The following is a 25,274-nucleotide window of genomic DNA, read 5'->3' as shown; positions in this document are numbered from 1 at the left end:
GCCGCCGCCGTCGCCGCCGCCGTCGCTGCCGCCATTGGTGTCGGCGCTTCCTCCGTCCATTCCCATCTCGAGGCTCCGCTCGCTCGCCGCCGCCTCAGCCCTTCCTCCGCCTCGCGCTTCTGCCCCAGTTCCGGGAGCCTGCGGCCGCGAGGGAGAAGCTGCGGGGGCGGAGGGCGGGCGGGAGGGCGGGACAGGGTGAGGGGTCGGAGGGCAGGCGGGGCGGCGAGGAGCGGGAAGTGACAGGGCCCCTACCGCACCCCGGCCGGAGCTCAGCCCGGCGCCAGCCTCGCGGCCCCGCCGCCGCGGGCCCTCAGCGCCGCGCTCAGCCGCCCCGCTCGGGACCGGCCGCCCCGACCCTCGGCGCCCGCGCCTCCCGCCCCGGGGCGAGCGCTTCCCCTTCCTTCGCCCCTTCCCCTCCCCTCCCCCTCCCACCCCCAGGGCCCGGTTCATGAATTATGTCGGCCACCAGCGTAGACCCCCAGGTAAGTCGGGCGTGGGGGCCTGGGGCGCGCGTGGGGGAGGGGGAGAAGTTGTGCGGGCTGCTTCCCCGGCTTCCGCCCGCACCCCGCACCCCGCACCCCCTGCCCCTCGCAGGCCGCGCGGCCCTTCCGAGGTCCCGGGCTGCTCTGCCCGCCTTCTCCACTTGTGTAGGGGGGGAGAGGGGACCCTGGAAGCTTGGAGAAATCCCCGCGCTGCGCGTGAACGAATTAATCACTGCAGCGGGGAGTGAATGGAGGACTTTGCATTGTTAAAAAAAACCCAGAAACATTCTTTTAAACGAGGCAGTCGTAACTTTTTCTTTTAAACTTATCTGCGCTTAAATGGTATCTCTCCATAAGTAACTTTTTCCTTCTTTCTTGGACTTTTTCTGTTTGGTCTCCTGGGCTATGGCATTACAGAGAACAAAAGGACAAGATAATAAAGGTAAGAAAAGTTCTGGGAATTTGCATTTGATTGTATGTGACGAAGGAGGAGCTCTTCTTAAATGATTCACGTTTGCAGTAAAGACCATATGGAAAACACCTCTTGATCTACCCCAGAAACCAGTTTTTTTTCTTAAGATTTTTAAGAAACATTTTAGATAACTTGTTGAAGAAAAAATTTTCAGACAAAACCAGTCACATGAAAGGTATTGTGGTAGATAGAAAAGCACAGACCTGAAAGTTAGATTTTTTTTTTTCTCATCGTGTGATCTCGGGCAAGTCATTAGGCCTCAGTTACCTCTTCAGTAAAGAGGATTTGGACAAACACTTAGATTTTAATTTCTTTGATTCTGTGCTTTTCCTTATTTTCTTCTTTTTATATCATAGAAGTATGAGGGAGTTGCCAGACTGAATCATCACAGAATTAGATGGTTTTTAAATGAATATTCTAAGTCTTTATTGCCTAGTTCTAAGATACCTTCTTTAACAGAATTGTCATTTGAAAATCACTGCACTGCATATGTGCTTCTGGGAAGGAAGTTTAATACTCTCTGTGTGGTCTTACACTTTAAAAATCTTTTAAAGTAGTTGAAACTTTAGAAGTTATAAAAACAATGATCAGGAGTCTTTGCATTCTTCCAGAAGACTGTTTTTTACTTTGTTGTTATTGTGTTGATGTCATTAATTGCATTGTGTATTCATTTTTCCAGGTCAGAATCATAAATGGGGTTTGAACTCACTTATCTGTCTCCAGAATTTTTTGCCATGTAATTGTAGTCATTTATCTCAGCTAGATATGCAGTGCAAAACTTTGTAGGTTTTCCTGAATTATCATTTTCTTTGATGTCCCTAGTTTGGGATGGAATTTGAGTCCCATTTGCCACAAATTTAACTTAGATCTTATTTGTTTGATGGTAGTCTGTGAGTATGTGTGTGCATTTGTTAATTAAGTACTATGTGCCATTTTCAGGGGAGGGGTGGGGGTGGGGGTGGTCTGGGAAAGGCCTTCTGGAGAAGGTGATTGGGGGAGGGTGAAGGCTTGAAAGAAGCCAAAGATTCTAAGAAAGTGGAGATGCATAAGAGCATTTCAGGGATATGAGAAAGTTAATAGAAAGACATAAAGATGGAAAATAGAGTATAATGTATGAGGAATTACAATATAGCTGGACCACATCCTTGTTCATTCTATTTTATTTTTAGCCTTCCCAATATTTACAAAAATCTGTACTGTTAGGTATAGTACTATTAGTTAACCAGCAATGGGAACTTTACCTTTTTTTAGTTTTCATGCATTAAAGTGATTGTTATGAACTTTTAAGGTATAATATTTTGCATCTTTTTATTCTAGTACAAAATGGTTCCTTGCACCAGAAGGATACAGTACATGACAATGACTTTGAACCCTATCTTTCTGGACAGTCAAATCAGGTTAGTATGTTGTTAATGTGTTCTTTAAAAATTTGTTTGCATTGAGATTTTTTGCTATGTATTTTGGGGCTGTTTTAAAACATTCCCCCCAAAATAAACAAAATAGTATAGTTTGAAGTGGAAGAAACCCTGAAAAAACTTTAAATCAAAGGGCTTAACTAGCCTTTTAACTCTTAAAATAATAACTTAGTACACAAATGCCATGAAAATAAGGTCTTTATTTCAAGCAATAGCATGGTATGGTGGTTTAGAGTGCTGGATTTGGAGTCAGGAAGACCCTGGTTCAAGTCTCACCTCTGACACTTACCTGAATGACCTTAGACAAATCACTTAACTTCTCTAGGCCCTGGTTTCCTCATCAGTAAAATGGAGTGAGAGGGAATAAATTAGTTTGACTTCTAAAATCCCTACTATCTTTAAAGTCCATGTTTTTTTTCTGATGGAACTGCCTCCCATGGAAGAGTGGGATTGAATAGATAAAGGAGTCCATCTAGCCATTATCCAAGCTAGTGGCTTAGAGAATTGTCTTTTAATATGGTGATTTTGGCAAGTCTTTGGCCATTCGAGCAAGCATGCCCTCACAAACTTCCAGAATCCCAGGTTTGAGTTAGATGGCCTGGATTTTGATCTTGCTTCTATTACTTCAAATTATATAACCTTGGGCAAGTCACTTAATAGCTCTGTCCTTTACTTTCTCCATCTATAAAAAGAGAATTAAACTAAATGATCTTTGAGATCCTAAAAAATCTATGGTTCTATGATCTATGGTCCTAAATGATCTCTGAGAGCCTAAAAATCTGTAAGTCCTTAGAGAGTTTAGAACTGTGAAAAAGGTCCTGTTTTCTGAGGTTTTAAACTTGGAATATACTTACTTTAGCAGAATATTCTTCTCTCCACACCACATACTTTGACCTTCCACAAAGCACCCACTTCTGATGACTTTTTTCCCCTGGCTGTCTTGATACTGGCTCCCTGCCAATTGTTAAGTCAGGGACTAAGCTATTAATAGCCCTAGTAGGCTGACAAGCCCCATAGAGATGAGCACAGGCCATCCAGAATGCCTCTGGTGCTTCTTGGTTAGTCTGACTCTGTTCCAGAGCTAAACAGACTCAGAATAATCCAGCCTAGTGCCTTGCCCTGGGCTTGGGAAATGAGATGACCTCATCTCAAGTCAGGATCATAGGTCATAGATTTAGAACAGGAAGAGGAGCCTCTGAAGTAATTTAGTCCAACCCCTCTTGTTTTATGATGAGGAAACTGAAGCCCAAGGTGGTTAAATGATTTTCCCAAGGTCACATAATAGTAAGTGGTAGACCTGGGTTTGTCCACTCTGTAGATCCAATATTCTTCCCCCTTCACCATCTTCCCTCTGTTGAGTGACAAAAGGCTTGATTTTCTTTAGCTTGAGTTTCATTTCAGAGACTGTGCAATGAAACTTTCTTTGTCCATCATAATTATATGTTACTTTAACTTTTGGATGTTACTTTAGTTTTGGATTTCTCTCTATTTCACTATGTTTGACTTTCTCTGAGGTACTGAACTTATCTTTAGTTATTTTGCATTTAGTTAATGTTTTCAATTACATCATAAGTTCATTGAGGGCAAAGACTGTTTCATGTGTGCATTCTGAGCACCTGCACAGTGCTTTGCATAGTAAGTGCTTTACAAATGTTTGAACAATTGAATTTTTATTTGCATGCTGAATTTTAGCCAAAAAAAAAAAGTTTTTAAAAACTAACTGAAATGGCTATTTAAAAAGTTGGAATATCTTCCATGGCCACAATTCTATGTTGATTTTGAGGTAATGTTGAAAAAGTATGTAATGTTGGCCATTAACATAGCAATTTTAGTTAATTTATTTGAAGTTTTAAAATTTTGAGTAAGATAGAATAAAGCTAATAATTGATAATAGAACATTTTCCAAATATCCAACTGATGTGAAGTTCATATTTAGAAATGTTATTGGCTGCATGGAGGATGCTAGATTCTTGATGCTTGTAGAACTATAGAATATTACAGTGACAATTCATATTTCTATAGTACTTTCAGGTTTACCAAGCCATCTCCTTACTACAACTCTTTGAGGTAGGCAGTGTTCTTTTTATTGATCTTGATTTTATAGATGAAGCAACAGGGTCAAAGAGGTGAAGGGACTTGCCCATGTGGTTACATAGCTAGTAAGTATTGTATCTAGAATTCAAATCTAGGGTTCTTTCCACTATAAATGAGATGGTGGAAGTAATGCTCATTTGCAATCTTTATACATAAATGTAAGGTATTCATATTATCATTATGCACCAGTCTAAGAACTGGCTGGGACCTCAAAGATCATCGGGTTTATCCATCTACCACTATGCCATCTACCAATTTTTTTTAGACAAATGAAGAAAGCTGTGACTGAGAGGTTAATTTCCTTGCCCAAAATTACAGAGTTGGAACCAGAAAATCTTTATCTTTTTTTTAAATTGCTTTTATATCTAAATCATATATGGTTTCAATTCTATTTAAAATCTTAAATTGTTATAAATGTGAGTTATTTGAAATACTGCTTTTGTTTTTGGATTCTAACTTTTCTGGGAATAGATCATTACTCCTTTTGCAGAGTTTACTTCTTTCAAGCAACCCTGAATTTTCAAGCTTATTTTCAATATGTAATATATTAATCCATTTTTCAGTGGTGATTTTGTCTGATTGTTGACGTGAGATGCCTTGATTGTAGTATAGGTATCTAGAGATTGCTACTAATATCCAGACTAGATGTACTAATGTTTACTATAAAATTCAAACAATTTAGACAAAATAACAAAGAATGCCTTTGTACACAAATCTATTTTTGCAAATTTATCATTTTATTGGAGGTTGAGTTGAATTGGAATGGAGTAAAATAAAGCTTTCATCATTTATAAAATTGTCTAATACGAATTTAAAAATCTTTAGTTTTAAAGATTCTGACCTATCTGATTTTTTACTGTCTTCTAAACTATAGTAATAGTATGGTCTTAGCTATCTTGAACTTCAGGCACTTATGGATAGCTAATTTCCTTTATATACCTGAGGGCTTACCTCTTTAAGGATCTAGACATTTAAAAGTTTTGAACAGTCTCTTTAATATATTATTTATCAAATACCTATGTGTGAGTGATTTAAGAGAGAAAGTTTAGTATAAGGGTTAGAAAACTGGTATTAGAATCAAGAAGATATGAGTTCAAGTTTTATCTCTGGCTGTGTCATCTTGGGCAAGTCAATTGACCTCTCACTTTGCCAGGAAACTTTTTTAAGACAATAAGTTGCAAAACTAGTACCAGTCTGTATTGGTGAAGGAAGTTCTTCACTTGGAGCTCCCTGCACCTGTTTTTAAAAAATGAATGAGATAGTATGTTGGTATAAACTGTATACATACTTTCCTGCCTTCTTAGTGTATACTTGACACAAGCATTTTCTTGATGCTGGGATGGAGGTGAAATATCATTATGAATGTTAGTTAACTAAACTGTTCCAGAATAACAATCAACAATGAATAATGCATTAAGTGCCTACTATGTGCCAAGCACTGGACTAAGCTTTGGGGGTATAAAAAGAGGAAAAAGACAGCCCCCAAACCTCAGGAGGCTCGCCATCTAATGGGGAAGCAGTATGTGAACAAATATATATACAAGATAAACCCTAAATAATTTGGAAGGACACTGGAATTAAGAAAGGTTGGGAAAGGCTTCCTTTAGATGATGGAATTTTAGTTGAAAACTTTAAGGTGGCCAGGGAAGTCAGAAGATGGGATTTAGAAAGGAGAATGTACTAGGCATGGGGGACAGTTAGTGAAAATGCCTGGAGCAGAGAGACAGTGTGTCTTGTTTGTGGAATAGTAAAAAGACCAATCAATCTCATTGGATCATAGTGGCAGGGATGAAGGCATAAGAACAGTGGAAAGGTAAGAGGCAGTTAGATTTTTAAAGGGCTTTGCATGCTAAACAACATTGTGTATTTGCTTCTAGAGACAGAAGGAAGCCACTAGAGTTATTGAATTGATGGGGATGACATGGTCAGACTTGCACTTCAGGAAACCATTTTGGTGGCTGAAATGGATGATTTGGAGTAGGGAGAGATTTGACAAAGACTGACCCATCAGTAGGCTACTGCAGTCATCTGGACATGAGCTAAGAAGGGTCTACACTGGAATGGAATGGTGATAGTGTCAGAGCAGAGAAGGGGGCTTCTTCAAGAGATATTGCAAAGGCTTTGACAGTCCTTGGTTCAGTTGTGGGGGTTTGAGGTACTGAGGAATCCAGCATGACACCTAGGTTATAAGCCTGAAGGTCTGGGAGGATGGTGTGGTCCTCTCTAGTAATGGGGGGGAGGGGGGGAGAAGGGGAAGGAGAGAAGGTTTAGGAGGAAAGATAATGAATTTTGCTTTGGGTAATGTGAAGTTCAAGATTGGACATCTAATTAGAGCTGTCTGAATAACAGTTGGAGATGCAAGTTTAACAGATGGTTTGGAGCAGATGAATATGGTGATTGATACCTATGAGTGCTTTTAAGTTACATAGAGCTGGATGACCCAAGGGTTTTTTCCAGTTTGTGTTCTGCATTTCAGTTTTTCTTGTTCCATGCCTTGCTTTCAGTGATCAATTCTTGGTATCTGTTAGCTCTTAGTGTGTAAATAAGAGAGAACACATGCTTATAGTGAGGAGTTCTCGTGTGTAAAATAAGTTAAGAGTATGAACTTTGTAACATTTTAGCTGTGCAAAAGCCTTTTTTTTTATTTTACTGGTTCTTATTTATGTCCTGAATAGGTAAGGTTTTAGGGTCTAGCATTTAGACCTATAAAGAACTTTATGGATCATGTAGTATAAATGTCTCTCAATCACTGCACCTCCGTATTATAGATGATGATGATGTTGTTGAGGCCCAGAGAGGGGAAATGACTCGCTCAAGGTCACATAGGGTAGTAAGTAACTGAACTGGAAACTCTTTATGTATTCTCCCCACCTCATCAATGTTCTTTAACAGTATACCAAGCGTTCACCCCTACTTTCTTGCTCATTAGCTCTATGACCCTGGGCAAATCACAACCACTCCATTTCCTCATCTTTACAAAGAAAATAATTTAGGACCTATTTTACAGAGTTTGTGAGAAAAGTTCTTTGCAGACCTTATAGGGCTACTTAAATGTGGACTACTGTTTTGTGCAATTTAGTTTTATTCAAACAATATAGAAAGGTTTATTCATTGTTCACAGTTTCTCTATCTAATGTTGAAAGCTTTTTAACCTTGAAAAAAGCAACATGGTTTTAGATAGTATGAATTTGAGAATGGCAGATACATGATCATTAATGATAAGTGATTAACACTGTTTCATTATGTCTAAAATCTAATTTTATCCTTCTGCAAGCAGTGTTGAGCAATTCGTTAACTGGAAATGATTTGATTTAGATGGTTTCTGAAATCGTACAAGTATACATTTCCAAATTTTAAAAACCTATTGCAAAAAAAATGACATTTAATTTAATGATTTGGCCTTTTTTGAATTCTCAGAATTTGACAACTCTTCTAGTTCCAGGCTGGATTAAAATCAGCTTTCAGTGTATATTACATGCAATGCAAATCTACTTTCAATTGTTTTTAGAATTCAAAATACACAAAAGAATTGTGATCAGGATAGAGACTAGATTTGTGTTTTTAATTTATATGGTCAACTCCCAGATGATTCTACCAATACAGTGTGACACCTCTGCATCTTTTCATCTTGAAGAATTGCCTAGAAAGAACATTGAGAAATAAAATAACTTGTCCAGGGTTCCCATAGCCAGTATATCTCAGAGAGATGACTTAAACCTAGCTTTGAGATTAACTCTATTCTCTTGTGACATGCATGTGGCATGTTTGCCTTTTATATAGATTTAGAAAGGAATAGAACAAAATTTTATTTTCTTTCTAAAAAATTATCCCATTACATGTCATTATTATTTTTTAGTCCTATTTGTTGTTTTGTGACCCCAGTTGGGGTTTTCTTGACAAAGATACTGGATTGGTTTGTTATTTCCTTCCCCAGCTCATTTTACAGATGAGGCAAGTAAAGTGACTTGTCCAGGGCATACAACTAGTAAGTGTCTGATGCCAAATTTGAACTCAGGAAGATGAATCTTTCAGACGCCAAGCCTGGCTGTCTATCTACTTCAACACCTTGCTCCCCTCATTTTTTAGTTTTTTAGTTTAGGATTTTTAGCTTGTTCGTAATGATTTTTTTTCTCTTAGTAGTTTAAATCCATTGAACTTTTGAAGAAAATGATCAGATGACAGGACCATACAGGTGACTAGTGGGCCATGTGTTTTTAGGATCATAATTCTAGAGATGAAAGGACTTAAGAGGTTTTATCTATTACAAACTCCCATTTCTCCCCACCCCCATTTTACATATGAAGAAACTGAGACTCAGAGAGATTGTGATTTGTCCAGGTCACACAGGTGGTAAGTAGAAAGGATGGAAAGGTATCTATCATGTGTCTAATGTTTAAGTAAGAAGAAAATTCATTTTTTTTGTTAAAGTCTTTTATCGTTATTTTAATTTTTTTACAACTTAACAAGGACATCTCTTCAAGAATGGCTTTCAAAATTAAGTATAAAGCAAGTCAGTTGAGGAAAGAAAAGGTGAGAAGGAAAGAGGTAATTTTTAGAAGTTAAGTAGCGTAGATTGTTTAAAAATCATAGAATTTAGTTGTGAATGGAATGTTAATGATGATTTAGTACTAGACCAGACACTAGTACCCCTTCATTTTATAGCTACAAACACTTAGACCCAAAGAAAGAGATTAGCCCAAGTTCACAAAAGGTGTAGTAAATGACAGAAATAGGAATTGAACCTAGGCTCTTTGATTATAAACCAAGAATTATTTTCACTATATGCTGCATACTTTGTGTGGTCCATGAGTTCCTCAGCTTGACTAAGTTGATTAGGAGTTAGCATTGACAAATATATGTATTGTGCTTTTACTTGTTCAGTTTTTGGGTTATTTTTCTTATGTTTAGTCAAAATAGATTTGTTCTATTCTAAACTTTTATTTCAGAAAAACATCCTATAATGAGACAACTTTTTTCAGTTTTCAGAAATGATTTATGAGACATCATTAAGTAGATTTTTATTAAAATAACTAGAAGACTCATGATTCAATTTTGAGACTTTATGTAATAATGCCTCTCTTAGTACCTTATGTTTGTAAATACTTTAATCGTATTATTGATATGGATAAATTGAAAACTTGATTTTTTTGTTTTGCCGATTTTTAATGTTTTTTAAAGGGATCCTTGATCTTTTTCCTTCCCTTTCTTTTTTGCAAGTCAATGGGGTTAAGTGATTTGCCCAAGGTCACACAACTAGGTAATTATTAAGTGTCTAGGACCAGACTTGAACTTAGGTCCTCTTGACTCCAGGGCTGGTGCTCTATTCATTACACAGGGGATCTTTAAAAGATCTTGATCTTAAGAGAGTCTTATTTCCCACAGTGGTTTATATACTGCTGAAAGTAAAGTTCTTGCTATTCTTGAGTCTGGAGCCACTTTCATATGGTATAAATCTTTATCTCCTATTCATGGAGATAAATCTGTGCTTTATCTTTGGTACAATTGATCTCATTCATGTGAAGAAATCTGTAAAATCCTACAGGACTATAGAAAATAGAGTTCTTAACACTTTAACTGAGATTGTTTTAGGGATTTTATACTAATAAGAACAAAGACAGATTAAGTAGGTGCTTCTTTATTAGAGTGAATTTTTAATTTCATTTTCTATACCCTTACTAGAATAGCTTTTGAAATAGTCACTTAATGTAAGCCTAGAGAATTCGTTTGGAAGAACAAATATTTTAAAGATTTAAATAGCTATTAATTTCAAGCATAATTTTAGTCTAGATTTCTCATAGTGAATTTTAAAAAATTAAAATTGCCTTGAAAGTATATAATAAAGATGAATATTAGCATTGCCAAATAATTACTTAGAACCAAATTTGTTGATGGAATAAGCAGTAAGTTTTATTATTGTTAGTAGACAAGTCTGCAAAGATAATAAACATAATGTATCATAAAATATTCTGAGAAATGATACCTGTCCAAACCTACCGTATCCACATTCCATTATTCATCTTTCTAATTCTGGAGAATAAACAAGAATTCAAGAGAAAAAAATGAATAATTATTTAAAAACTACCAATCAGATGAAGGGAAATTTACTGAGGGACTTCTTATAGTCTTTGAATTTAAGATAACTCTCTGACCTTGGGAGTCCCTGAATTGTTTTATAGGGAGCAAAATCTTTTCATTATGTTTGATGATTTTACTATTTCTTTTAAAGACCAGATGAAAGTAATCAAATTTATCAGATGCATTCCAGTATAACTTTAATAAGAGCTTTCTGTTTAAATGATTGTCTTTTTCTGAGTCCCTTCTCCATGTCACTGTAATGTCTGAGTCATTTTATTGTTCATGAAACCGAAGTATTTACATAATTTTGAGTCTAGCTTCTCAGAAAAAAGGATATAGGAAATAAAGATATCAGTTCCATGACCTTTTTATATGATTAAATTTCTAATAAGTACAGAAACACCCTTTCCTGCTTTTAGTTTTGGAACCAATGTATACCAATTTTAACTTTTGGTTATATACTTTTTTTTGTAAGCCATTCTTTTTAAGTAACAAAAGAAATTGACCAAAGATACTAACCAGTGATTACTTAAATTCTCATTGTCTGTTAGGGAGTTTATGAACTTATACAAAGAAACTCCCTTTTTTTGGTTCCTGATTTATTTATCTTGGCTTTATTGTTTGGAGGAAACTGTTCATATTTTTTATTCTAAAGAGGAAATTACTGTCTTGAGACAGATATCAAAGGGTTTTTTTGAGATCTTGATTCATCCCAGAGACTAGAATTATAACATCTTAGTAGCTAAGACTATTAGTTGTTTGGGGTGATATTTGGGCCAAAAGAATTGGTAGTTCAACCCTTTTTTATTCTAGAATATATTCCCTGAGAATTGTTTTACTTCTGAGAACAGAAATACAACTTTTTTGAAACATCACTAAAGCATAACTATGAAGTTTTTATTTTGTTTTCATATCTTTAATAATTATATAAATGTTTTCCTTTCTCTTCCAATTTCATCTTTGTGGGTATTCTTTCTCCCTGGGCTTTTTGAAACTTCCATTTAAGGTGTTCCAAAAGTCTTAGTGCAGTTTTAAGCTTTGATAACCTATAATTTTTTTGTTAAACTCTGTATCTAGTCTTCATGAGTAACTGGCCAAGTGAATCATTCTGGCTCCTCTAGACTTAGCATGACTAATTTTAATGATAATTTAATGATAATTCTTTCATTGATAATTTACCTTCTAATGTCAGCTTTTCTAAACTTAGCAAGACTAATTTTAATGATAATACTGATACTAGTTATTTTTTCAAGTTAAGGCCTGCCATAGCTTGTGTGTCAACTTTTAAGACTTCAGAATTGCTGTCATGTCATAATGAGGCATTTATATGTAGTATTCCTAAGGGGTTCCACTTTGTAAAAATGAAATAAATTTACAGTCTAATGTATTGAGGAACTATAGTTTGTTACATAAAAAAATAAAAATAAGTTTTTAATTTGGAATAAAATTACAGATTTTTTTTTTAACTAAAATAGACCTTATAGCTGATCTTGGGTGTGCTCAGTGTGTGTTCACATTCACACTGAATGTATATAGATGAAGGAATAGAAGACTTGTAAACTAAATTAGGGGAAAGGAGGCTCCACAGATAACTGTATGTGAGCAGAGTAAGAATGAGTTTGAGTTAGTCACCATGTACATAAATGAAAGGGAATGCCACAAGATTGATTTTGTGTGTGTGTGTGTGTAGGAGTAGATAAAGGAAGAAAAGGTCTTCATTTTTTTTCTTTGTTCCTATTTGTATTTGAGCTTCCCACTGAAGAAGGAAGTGGATGTTGACTACACAGAAATAACTTTACTGGAGGGGCTGGTCCAAGGACTGAAGAATTAGCCTCTTGTGGAGAAGTTAATAGATGTGAAATTTGAAGACCTGAGTTCAAATCCTATTAATTCTGCTCAGTAATTTTTGCCTTCCTCAAATTATTTGACTTCTCTGATCCCTCAGATCAGAGTTTCCTTATCTTAAAAATGAATATTTCAGGGTGGCTAGGTGGTGCAGTGGATAGAGCACTGGCCCTGGAGTCAGGAGTACCTGGCTTCAAATCCAGGTCTCAGGTACTTGATAATTACCTAGCTGTGTGGCCTTGGGCAAGCCACTTAACCAACTATTTGCCTTGCAAAAAACCTAAAAAAAAAAGAATGAATGTGTGAAAACAATCTTCAAGGTGTCTTCCATCTTTAGACCTATGATTGTTTCCTTTTTTTTTAGGTTTTTTGCAAGGCAAATAGTTGGTTAAGTGGCTTGCCCAAGGCCACACAGCTAGGTAATTATCAAGTACCTGAGGCCGGGATTTGAACTCAGGTCCTCCTGACTCCAGGGCCGGTGCTCTATTCACTGCGCCACTTAGTCGCCCCTCCATGATTGTTTCTTGTTAGCAGCACTGTTAAGTAAACTGCATCTCAGCTCTCTTGAATATTGTAAATCCCTATAAAAGACATAAAGAAGAAAAAATCATGTAAATGGGATCTTATCTCTTTCCTCCATCAAAGAAACATTTGATATGTAGGGGTTTAGAAAGAAATAAGGAGACATTGTTCCCTCCCACTTGGAGATTACAGTCTAGTTCAGACATCATACAGATTCATTAAAAGATAATTCATATAAACTGAATCTTTATAAATATGGTAGGGAAATTTGCTACTTAAAGAAACTTTCAGAGAAGTCTTTGCAAAGGAGGGCTCAAAAATTTTATAGTATAAATCATTACTTCCAAAAGATTTATGTATTGATTTACTTAAAAGTGGGAATATAACTATAGTCTCCCTATAATCTGCTCTTTGTATAGGAAAAATAGATACAAAATGAATATGAGATAATTTGAGGGGTGGATCATTAGTATTTCTAGGAATCAGGAAAAGTTTGGGTAGAAAGTCACCTGAGGGAAGGTAGCTGGCACAATGGATAGACCATCCATCCTGGAGTCAGGAGGATCTGGGTTCAAATTCAGCCTCAAACACTGAACTGTGTGACCTTGGGCAAGTCACTTAGCCCTATTACCTTGCAAAAAGAAAAAAAAGTCAAGAAAGTGTCTCTTGAGTAGTTTTGAAAGAAACAAGGGATACTAAGAGATGGAGGTAAGATGAGAGTTAGCATTTCAAGAATGACAGACTTCCAGTGCAGAAGCAAAAAGACAGGTGATGAAATGTTTTGTGTAAAGAATATCAAGAAAGCCAATTTGACTAGTAATAGAAATAGTAATATAAAAATTTTAGAACCAGACTGTGAAGGACTTTAAAATCTAAAGAAAGGAAGCTGTACTTGATCCTAGTGACAATATGGAGTTTACTGGATTAGGAGAATGATGTGGTCAGGCTTGAATCTTAGGAAATTCATATATTGGCTGCTGTGTAGAGGATCAGTTATAGTGGGGAAAGACTTATGGCAAGGAGACTAATTAGAAGAATAATACCTTTGTCTGGGCACCAGGTAATGAAGTTCCATAGTAGATGAGAGTGGAGAGGGAAGAGAATAGTTGTTAACATTTGCACATATATTTCGATTTGATTTGCAGTCAGGACTTAAAATATTATATCTGAAGCAGCTGTTACCTCTGAGGGCTTTTAGTTTTGTTAAACTCAGTCACTGCCTTCTCTTTGCTTCCAATCTGCTCAGCCCAATTTCTTAGACTACTTTGTGGATCCATTAACTTGAATTTTTGTCATTTGCTACAGACTAGCCCCATAATTCTTCAGTGCTTGTCACAGTTTATTAAAGTAATCAAGTTTTAAAAATAGCCTCCAATTAGGAATATAGGATTCAGAATTAAAAGGAATATAAGAGATCATCTATTCCATATCTTTTTTTTTGCAGAGGAACTTTAGTCTTAGAGCAAAATGACTTGCCAGTGGTCATATAAGTACTAAATAGAATACTGGGATTTAAACTAAGATTTAAATCCAGTGCTCATCCTACTTTTCATCCTACTTCTTCCTACATTTCAGAATGGGTATGAATATTCATCATTAACTTGCATCTGAGAGTTTATATGGTCATTGTATGTTTTAGTCATGGAGTAACTGACATTTGGAAGAGAACTTTATCTTGAAGAAATAGGGTATAAACTAAAGATACGGTTTTGGTAGAAAGGGTGACTTGATCATCTTTGTATAGGATGATTGTGGAATAGATGATTGTGGAATGTATTAAAAAAGGAAGACTCAATCTTCTCTTGGGCTTCTGTTAAGTATAGTTCCAGTTTACCTGTTGGATAATGACTAGGAATGAGAAAATTAGTACAATAGATGGGTTTGAGGAGAAGCAAAAATTTTTTAAAAAATGATATCTTTTGCTTTTACACTTTCATTCACTTGAATTTACAAATCTACTATCCTTCCACCCACACTTGATTATTTTTAAATTAAGAAAACTGAGTCAACACATTAACTTTAGTCTGATAAGCATATGCAGCTCTCATCATTCATAATTCTCTACTTCTTTAGTGAAGAAAACTGGTACATATACTCATTTGTAGCAGGTTGAAAAAGAAAGGAAATACATTTTCCATTCATTTTATGATAAGCCAGAATTTCTAAACTTAGTATGAGGGTACAATGAAGCCATTTTATGGCCACAATCTGCCACAATTATGATTCCTTAGGGCCACTATCAGTACCAGAATGGTTTTGGTGGGTGCTGAGTGTGCTGGATCTGAAGTTAGGAAGATCTGAGTTCAAGTGCTACCTCAAACACTTATTAGCTGGGTCATTCTAGGTGTGTTACTTTACTTCTGTTTGCCTCAGTTTCGTCATCTGTAAAATGGGGATCATAATAGCAACTACCTCCCAAGATTGTGGGCACCAAATGTGATAATAATTTTAAATCATTTAACACAGTGCCTGGCACATAATAAGTGCTATGTAAACATTAGCCATTAAATAGTGGTTGGGATGGGAAGAAGGGATGTGATTATAGCATCTGAGAAAGACTTATGTTCTAGACAGGTCCTCAAAATTTGCTCAGGGTCAGCAATTCTGGAAAGCTGATTTACTTGGAGAGATAATGAGAGCTATTAAAACGAGCATGATCAATAATATAGTTTTCTCTTAGAGCAATTAGCTCCTGTCTTCTCGCTTCCTTGAATTTGGAAGGAAAGCGAGGGAGTGGTGATAAAGAATAAGGGATTACAGTAGTTTATTGACCACAGAAACTTGGCCTAGAGATCTGGTAAAACAAGAATTTATCTTCTTTTTCTTCTATAAAATGTTGAAAATTGCACCCAAAGAGTTATATTATGCACAGTTTACTTAATATTGTGATCATATGACTGCTAAATTTCAGAATTTAGGACTTAAACCAAAATAATCCAAGGCTAGTATTCTTTCCACTATATTGTTTTGTCTTCCAGTCCACTCACTATTCTTTTTCTGATAGCATTATCAAGTGACACAAAAGGTACAATTGTCTTCCTTGTTGATTTTAGGTTAGGTCCTCAAAATATCTTTATTTCCATTAATACATTATAAGGAATTCATCATGGGATGTACCCAATCCCTTTTTCAAGTTATTTACATTTTAATACCTGTGGAGTTATGAGTTCTGTAAATTTCATTGTTAAAAGAATATAGAAAGAATTCCAGTCCTAGCTCTATTTTTGAAAGTTAAGGATAGAAAGGATTTTTAGCCCCAGAGATAATGAGGTGTATTAAGTCAATTATGATGCAATCAGATGATCAATAAAATCTTTAATTTTGGAGTTAAGAATTACTTTTTAGTATGATTGTCACTTTTATTTAAATTCAAATAATCTTAATGAAATTGCTTTGTTCTTTGAGACTGATCTGAAATGTTTGAATTTTAAGTCTGCCTTAAAAGCCTTATGCCATTTTAAAATAAGACTTTAGTTTTTAATGTCATTGATAGCTATTTTTATAATAAGTTTAGTAACCTTACCCAGCATGAAGCTTTAGTTGCTCTATGGTTTAAATAAAGTGTAGCATTCTAAAAAAGGAAAATTAATCACATAATTTTTAAAAAATTCTTTATATTTTTATAAATACAGACCTAACTATAAATAATTTTGATTTTCTTTAACAGAATAATAGTTATCCCTCAATGACTGATCCCTACCTTTCCAGTTACTATCCACCATCTATTGGATTTCCCTACTCACTCAGTGAAGCACCGTGGTCTACTGGTGGTGATCCACCTATTCCATATCTCACCACCTACGGACAACTTAGTAATGGCGACCATCATTTCATGCATGATGCTGTTTTTGGCCAACCTGGGGGTCTGGGAAACAATATCTATCAACACAGGTTTAATTTTTTCCCAGAAAACCCTGCATTTTCAGCATGGGGAACAAGTGGATCTCAAGGACAACAGACTCAAAGTTCAGCTTATGGAAGCAGTTATAGCTACCCACCCAGTTCTTTGGGTGGTACTATTGTTGATGGACAGACAGGATTTCATAATGACACCTTAAATAAAGCACCTGGAATGAATAGCATTGAGCAGGGAATGGTTGGACTTAAGATTGGTGGAGATGTGACAACATCTGCAGTTAAAACGGTAGGATCTGTTAACAGTGCTGCAATGACTGGTGCTCTTTCTGGTAATGGTGGATCAAGTGTAAACTTACCAGTTTCAAAACCAACATCTTGGGCTGCCATTGCCAGCAAACCTGCAAAACCACAACCTAAAATGAAAGCAAAAAGTGGACCTATAATTGGAGGTGCTTTACCTCCACCACCTATAAAACATAATATGGACATTGGTACTTGGGATAATAAGGGGCCTGTGAACAAGGCTCCCACTCCCCAACAGATACCATCACCTCAAGCTCTTTCACAACCACAACAACAGATTGTTCAGCCTGTTCCAACTCAGCCTCCTCCTTTGGCCCAGACACAATATCAGAACCCTCAGCAACCACCCCCAAACCGCTGGGTAGCCCCGCGAAACCGAAATGCAGCTTTTGGACAAAGTGGAGGAACCAGTAGTGATAGCAACTCTACTGGAAATGCCCAAAATTCTGTTCCAGGTGGAGAATCACACCCTGTTCTTGAAAAACTGAAAGCTGCCCATAGTTATAACCCTAAAGAATTTGATTGGAACCTTAAAAATGGACGTGTATTCATAATAAAGAGCTATTCTGAGGATGATATTCATCGTTCAATTAAATACTCCATTTGGTGTAGCACAGAACATGGAAACAAACGTTTGGACAGTGCTTTCCGTTCTCTGAACAGTAAGGGTCCAGTCTATTTGCTCTTCAGTGTCAATGGTAGTGGACATTTTTGTGGAGTAGCAGAGATGAAGTCACCTGTGGACTATGGCACTAGTGCTGGTGTCTGGTCTCAGGACAAATGGAAGGGGAAATTTGATGTCAAATGGATTTTTGTCAAGGATGTACCCAACAACCAACTTCGACACATCAGACTGGAGAATAATGACAACAAACCAGTTACAAACTCCCGTGACACACAGGAGGTACCCTTAGAAAAAGCAAAACAAGTGCTTAAAATTATTTCTACTTACAAGCACACAACTTCCATCTTCGATGATTTTTCTCATTATGAAAAGCGCCAAGAAGAAGAAGAAGTAGTGCGCAAGGTAAATTTGCATTTGATTTCATAGTTTTCAGAAAAGATAAATATGCTGTCTAAAGAGGGGAGAAGGATAGAAATGGAAATTACTATGCAATTGTTGGTATGAGTAATTCAGATTTGAGCACTATAATCATGAAAATCACCAGGTTGGGCACAGGTTGAATTTTCTTTTTCTGCTACAGCAACTCAGACACCATCTAAGTTACAGAGTGGTTGTGATCTGCATCAGTGGAGGGCATATCCACACTGATGAAATTATATATCCTTCAAGTATTTAAGTACAAGTCATGAAAATAGAAAAGTCAAAGAAATGTTGGGTATTGTAATGGCAAACTTTGGGAAACCTGATGGCTCTCTTTGGTTTGAGAATCATAGAATTTCAGTAGTTAATTTCAGAGGCTCTTCTGGTATAGTTGTACAATTAAAAATAGCAAAAAGTAGAATTAATTCTAGCTTTATTCATAAGTTTTGTGGAGAATTTTCACTTCTAGGGGTTTATTAGACATTTTCACAAGACAGTAATTTATAAACAAAAAGTAATTTCAGTTTGGATTTTTAGCCATTTTATTCTGTGTTCAGAAAAGCAATAATGTACTTTGCTGGGTTTTGATTATATTTGGCAATTTTGTTGGGGTTGGGATTAAGTGGAAGGGAGTTGGGGAGGGGGACATGTGTTGCTTTTATCCATGTCAAAACAGATGAAGCTTTAAGATAACAGAATCTGAACTTGACAATTTACTTACTATCTAATGCCATAAGTAGACTTGCCCATGTGTATGTAACAAGCCACTCTCATTTCTCCATTCCTAGATAATCACATTTCTTTCAAATATTTCATTTTTTTCTTGCAAAATTTTGGAATAGACTATAAAATTGAATGGAAATTTGACTTTCTTATGTGGCCTTTATTTTTTCTAATGTTCTAATTTGAACAAAAACACTTCTCTGTTCCATTCATCAATTAAGAGCTTTCATTTGTTCACCTGCCTTTTAATCTAATCCATTCCATTGTTATAAGGGAAACATGGGATTAAATGACTAAAATGATTTTGCTATGCAAAATAGCTTTAATATGTTTGAATAATTTTTAGGATAAGACTGCATGGATGATCAAAGCTGGGGTCCATGAGCAAGCAAAGTGACATGCTGGTGATGTAGTATAGTCATTCATGTGTGATTGTCTTCAGTCTTCAGGCTTAATTTTTCAGGTATGGGCAGTCTACTAAGAGAAGTCCTATTAGATCAAGCTATTCCTGACATCGAGGATAATACATTCTTAAATTTTTATTTTAAGAAAATATTTATATACAAGTTAAATGAAATTGACAGTTTTCCTTTTTTGATAACTGAGTTTTTTAGTACTTACACAGTGTGTTTGTGTATATAGTAAGGAAATGATGTCAAAAGGACAACTTTTAAAATAACTACTCATAGTTGTATTTAGTAGTAACTTCATAATCACTATTCCATTTGAAGCAACGGATAGCATGAAGGGGTTGATCTTAGATGAACTTTATAGTCCCTTTCAACTCTTTAATAGTTCACAGTTGTGGCATAAAATTATGGTTATTATTGTTCCTAGGTGAATTTTGACTCTTAATTTATCTATTTTATTATAAATTGATATTAAAGAAAAGGAGTTCTCATTACATAAATTGGGAATCAGAACCTTGGTTTTATCACAGTGGCTTGTCATTTAATACCTTGGCTAAGTCATTTAATATATTTGTATCTCAGTTTACTTCTTTGAAATGGCTCTACTAATACTCTACCTTTTCTAACCTAGAGATGTGAAATCTTATGAAAATTGTATAAATTTTTTAACTTTTCTAGGTTTTCAGATGAAAGATAATATATATGCATGTGTATGTCTTATATGTACTATACATGTATATCTATGTGTGATTTTATGTTTAATATGAAAATAGTCATCATGTTTTAATTGTTTATGTAGTCTTTTAAGGTTTCCTTTTTTTAGGTTTGTTTTTTTTTTTTTTTTGCAAGGCAAATGGGGTTAAGTGGCTTGCCCAAGGCCACACAGCTAGGTAATTATTAAGTGTTTGAGGCTAGATTTGAACTCAGGTACTCCTGACTCCAGGCCCATGCTCTATCCACTGCACCACCTAGCTGCCCCTAAGGTTTCCTTTTCACTGAGTCTCAGAGAAGTTCTGTGATTTGGTTTATACATCTAGTGAGTGTTAATGGATATAATTTTTGTTGAACCTAAAAAATTCCTTAGGCCAGCCTTTATTATTTATTTTAATAACATGTTTCCTTATTCAGTACAGAAGTTGACAATATCTTTATTCTAATTATTTCCCTCTTTAAAGGGGATCAGAAAATGCAAACCAATTTTGATATTATCCTAATTGCACACAATTAAGGTAAATTTATGTGCTCTCCGCCCTCAATTTACTTGCTCCACTGTCCTATTAGAACAGATAAATAAAGATTGACTAATAAGCACATTTTTCAAAAACTCCCTGTTAATATTCTCAGAAAGCTTAAATCAGAGTTTTTCATCTGCAAACATTTCAGTGGTTTTACCACATGGTATAAATATCTTTTGAACTTTTTAGAATGCAAGATGGAAGTTAAGAGACTGATTGTATATTTTAGGTAACAGGATAATATCAGTTTAATTAAGAACTGAGAATGATACATATGTTTATATTGGATTTAATTTTGGTTTTCTAAAATTTTATCTTTATGGATTTCCAGTAAATAGTGCATTCTTACATGTTGATTAAACAGAAATGTAATAATTAGGACAGGGAAGGTTCTCAAATTTTGCTATAATTTTCATTTAGTTTTACTCAACAAATTTAAATGGTATTTGAAGCTACTCTATGCATTTGGGCTTTTGTTTTATTTTAAAATTATAATTTTATGCTTTCTGATATCCATAGAACAAATTTCAAAAATTTCAATTTTAGTTTCAACTTTTATAAACTTGTACCAATGTTTGATGGACACAGTTAAGTATAGGGAAAATAGAGTGAAATATATGATATAGTGAAAATAATTTAAGGATACACCATAATTTCATAAAGCATGAAGCCCTAATCCTAATTCAACTTTGAAATCATCTTTAATTCCTTTGTAAAGCCTTCAGGTTCTAGATTTGATAAAAAAGTTATTTAACTGTGAACAGACCATAAATGACTCTTGAACTAACTTCAATCAATATTAAATTATTGAAAATATAAATGTACAACTGAGTATAAAATTAACCCAAAAACTTCCTCATCTACACACTTCAAATTCTAGCACCAGTCATAAGTACCTACTGACATGAACCAATCCAGAGTATATTGTATCATCTCCATAAGAAAGCTATGAACTCAGAATAACAACTTTTTGACTGAAAACCAAATAAAGGCAAGAGAAAGTAAATGAAAAGCTTTGCTGAAATGTTCATTGTAGGAAATTCAAGTAGAGTAAGGTTGAACTTTTCTTTTTACCTTTTTATTTATATAGAGGTGATACTTAACTGCCAAGTGGATGATGATTTTGTGATGATTATTTGTACCAAATAAATGAGAAATAGAAAATTGAATGAGGCATTATAGCAAAAAGGAAAAGCTGCACATTGTAAGCATAAAGGTTATTAATGGTGATAAGGAGAAATAAACTTGTTTGTTTTAGAGAGAACTATCAATTCCTCATGGGAGGAAATGACTTGTTTTTCAGGGGAATGCAGTGAATATAATAGAGTTAAATAAAACAGATATTTTTGCTGTCATGGTCTAGACTTGGTCAATTAAAAAAAAATTTTAAAGAGGTAAAGTTACAGCAAGTTAAAACCTTCCTAGATGGGTGAGTTATTATATTAGTTTATCCCAGCATAATACTCTAGATAAGACAAAATGAAGAACATTTTCAGTTAAATTCTTTTTATGATATATTTCACATGTATAATGTAATTGAAATTAACTGAAGATTTATTATTTTATTAAGTTATATTTTAATAAGATAGGTTCTTGGGTTTTTATTGGTATATTTAGGGACAGGAAATAAAGATTCAAGGTTTTATACTATTAGCATAGTGCTTTTCTATACAATCATGATTGGCAGTTTCATTATTGAAAATGGAAATGTGCAAGAAATTTTTTTCCAAATAGTCATAAGTTAAATAATTTACTTTTAGAATTGAGTTTTTCTTCATATGCTTAAATTCTGTACTGTATATGTCAGGGGGGAAAAATAAAATATTCTTTCTAGACAATCCCAGAACTAGTTGGTTATACTTTGACAAAGGGAATGTAAATTGGCATTCTCTTTACAATGGAAGGAAACAGAATAAAGTGAATGAATATAATCTATAAAGGATAGTTGAATAGAGGCAACGACATAATTTTTGCAGTGTTAGCAACTCTTATGGGTAGGAATAATCTTAGTATTTTTCCCAAGAAAAATATTGTTCATATTTAATCAGACAATTCAAGTTAAGAAAAGCTTAATCACTAAAGCAAAGAACCCTGTTAACTGGAAACTGCTTTCAGGAAAAGCTTTTGATGAGGCCAAACTGACTTTAAAGAGGAAACAGTTCAGTTGATTTAACTAAAAAAACTCTAACCTGATTTGACCAGTATCATTAATTTTGTCTTGGGGCTTTAAAAGCAAGGTATAGCTTGATACATTGGAAAATGTAATTTTAGACATGTCCTGGGTAAAAGCTCTGATAATATGGTAGGTAAATTTTGTCCTGGTAGATGGCTTTTATGTTTTAGCTTTTTTAATAGACTTTAGTATGATGTCATTTTAACATTTTTAACTTTCACTTATTTTCTTTTTTTTTATAGGAACGGCAGAATCGAAACAAACAATAAGAATAAAGATAAACTAGAACTGTTCACAAACTCAACTATGAAAAACAAATGAAAAAATACTGGTGCTTTTATCTAGGCATCAGGATTGACTAAAGCTTTTGGCTCCAGTGCATCTTCTCATGCAGGGGAAATTAAGTTGTTGTATCTTTATTTTGTAGCTTTTTTTTTTGCCCAGGTGGATCTGCATTAATTTGTATTTTTTTCTATGTATGATGCTCTAGAACCCATTAATAAAGTTCTATTTTTTTTAAGTCAGCTATTAATCAGACTGACCTAATAAACCATAAGACAAAATCCTTTAAGAAAAAAAGACAGGCGTAATGCTTCCCAAAGATTTTTTTTTTAATTTTGGCAAAAATTATGTTCATCTTCTTATATTCACAGTAATTTTATATATCTATAAATATGAGCCTTCATATACTCCCGCCTTTTACAGTTTTATGGCAAACATAAGAAACCATACAATGTTTTGTCATGTAAAAACATTCTGTTAAAATAGTTTATCTTAAAAAGGCTGAAATCAAAAGGTAAATCATCACTTTGTGCAAATTTTATGCCATGATCATACTTCTAAAAAGCCAGGATTGTCAGTTTGATTTTCTACTAAATGGGGAAAAATTAAATTTTAAGTTTTCACATGCTGTGGGAAATTATTTAGATTTCTTTAACACAAACAAAAAACTCTCAAGTTCTGTTAATGAGAGCTTTTTGAGTGCATTTGTTATACCATTCAGAGAATATTACTTTCTCTCAGCCATAATTGCTTTATTGTTTATGTAGCTTAATAATGATGATGATGTGATGCTATCGACATATGCAGGGTTTTTGAAAATATGTTTTAAACCTGGTTCAACTTTCAGGTGTTCTTAGTTTATTGCAGACATTTTTTTAATTTTTCCCCTTATTCTTTACTTGAGAATCCTAATGCCATTTTAAGTTTTTATATCAATAATGCTGAGCTTTAATGTAGGAACTAATAGAATGGAAAGTATGATGGATTATGCCTCAGATGTTTAAAATTGACAGTGTATTGTCTAATTTTTTTTCCTGTTGGATGAGTAAAAGAAAAACTTTTCAAAACTCAATTTGCTGTCATGTTTTTGTGAAATGAGGGAACCATTGAAGAACTCAACACCAAATGGAATTGGAATTAAGCATGAAAATGGTGCTCATGCCTGTTGCTCTAGCCCACTGAATCTGCACGTGTTTATTGTAGAGGATCTTTACTTATATTAGAAACCAAATATCTTCTGAAAACTTATTTACTCCAAAACACCTTCTGATTTAACGTTTAAACTGTATCATTTAGTCTTGTATTTAGAACGTATAACTCTTGTCTCTCAACTATTACTGCCTGTATGGAGTAATGACATCAGATTTAATTTTTTTTTCCTCTAGGAGAATACAAGCCTTAATAAACAGTACCTATTTAGCAAGTTTGATGTCATTTCATTTTTTCCCCCCTTGAATGGGGCAATATTTTAAAATTTAAATCCCAGAGCAAATTAGTGCTATCATTTCAAGAAATATTCTTTTATATTTCAGTGGTCTTAACTCTTCTTAAATATGTTTTTCCTGGGTAATTATTTTAAGAGCATACTTGATAAAGAATCACATTGCAAGAAAAAGAGAAATTAATGTACTTTCTTTTGCTTATTCCATATATTTAAAATTTTAAATGAAAATCATGATAAATGATCCAAACAATTCATAATTTTTACTATAAATTCAAATCATCAACCAACTTTTATTACTTAATCCTTGAGGGGAAAGGCTTTCTGCCTTTCCATGTATCCACAGTACTTAGCACCTAGTGCCTGACATTTAGTAAACCCTTAACAATATTATCAAGGAAGATTATTGGAGTTTGAGTAGAGGATGACACTATCATGTTTGCCTTTTAGGGATGTCACCTTAGTGTCTAGATAGAGGATGAATTTGTATGGATCAAGAATCATTCACAAGGCTCTTGCAGTTCTGATGAGAGATGACAAAGGTCTTGGGAAGAGATATGAAAGGAAAGGTGACATTTGAGAAATCTGGACAAGAGTTGGCAATTGATTTTACATTGGGGTAAAAATGAAGAGTTGAGGAAGCAGCAGTTCTGCAAACTTGGGTAAACTGAAACAGTTCCTTCTATAGAACTCTAAAAGATTGGATACACAAGATGAAACAAAACCAGAACATGTGAGTAAAGATATCTTCCAAATTAGTAATAAGCTTTAGAATATTAAATAATATAGGGACATCTGGGTGGTACAGTGGATAGAGTACTGGCTCTGGAGTTAGGAAGACCTGAGTTCAAATCCCAACTTCAGACACTTAGCAGTGTGACCTTGTGCAAGTCACTTAA

At 34.8% G+C, this 25,274-nt stretch overlaps 1 protein-coding gene across 5 annotated transcripts; it reads left to right on the top strand.

Moving 5' to 3' along the window:
• Positions 1-216: 216 nt before the first annotated feature.
• YTHDF1 (YTH N6-methyladenosine RNA binding protein F1) lies at positions 217-24,357 on the top strand. Of its 5 annotated transcripts, none has more exons than XM_074210455.1 (6): positions 217-482; positions 900-924; positions 2,272-2,351; positions 4,392-4,436; positions 16,573-18,093; positions 18,272-19,172. In XM_074210455.1, exons 1-6 carry the CDS (start codon positions 456-458, stop codon positions 18,365-18,367), a joined length of 1,794 nt encoding a protein of 597 aa, XP_074066556.1. In that variant the 5' UTR covers positions 217-455; the 3' UTR covers positions 18,368-19,172. The 5 variants fall into 5 exon arrangements, with proteins under 5 accessions (XP_074066556.1, XP_074066552.1, XP_074066553.1 ...); XM_074210451.1 differs by lacking the exon at positions 18,272-19,172 and adding an exon at positions 19,181-22,888 and having other exon boundaries at positions 218-482; XM_074210452.1 differs by lacking the exon at positions 18,272-19,172 and adding an exon at positions 22,895-24,357 and having other exon boundaries at positions 222-482.
• The last annotated feature ends 917 nt before the right edge of the window (positions 24,358-25,274 follow it).

The sequence above is a fragment of the Macrotis lagotis genome, chromosome 1 (assembly GCF_037893015.1).
Source record: "Macrotis lagotis isolate mMagLag1 chromosome 1, bilby.v1.9.chrom.fasta, whole genome shotgun sequence".
In the NCBI taxonomy this organism is placed as follows: domain Eukaryota; kingdom Metazoa; phylum Chordata; class Mammalia; order Peramelemorphia; family Peramelidae; genus Macrotis; species Macrotis lagotis.
The sequence above is the reverse complement of the archived record's forward strand: the minus strand, read 5'-3'. Positions and strand labels throughout refer to the sequence as shown.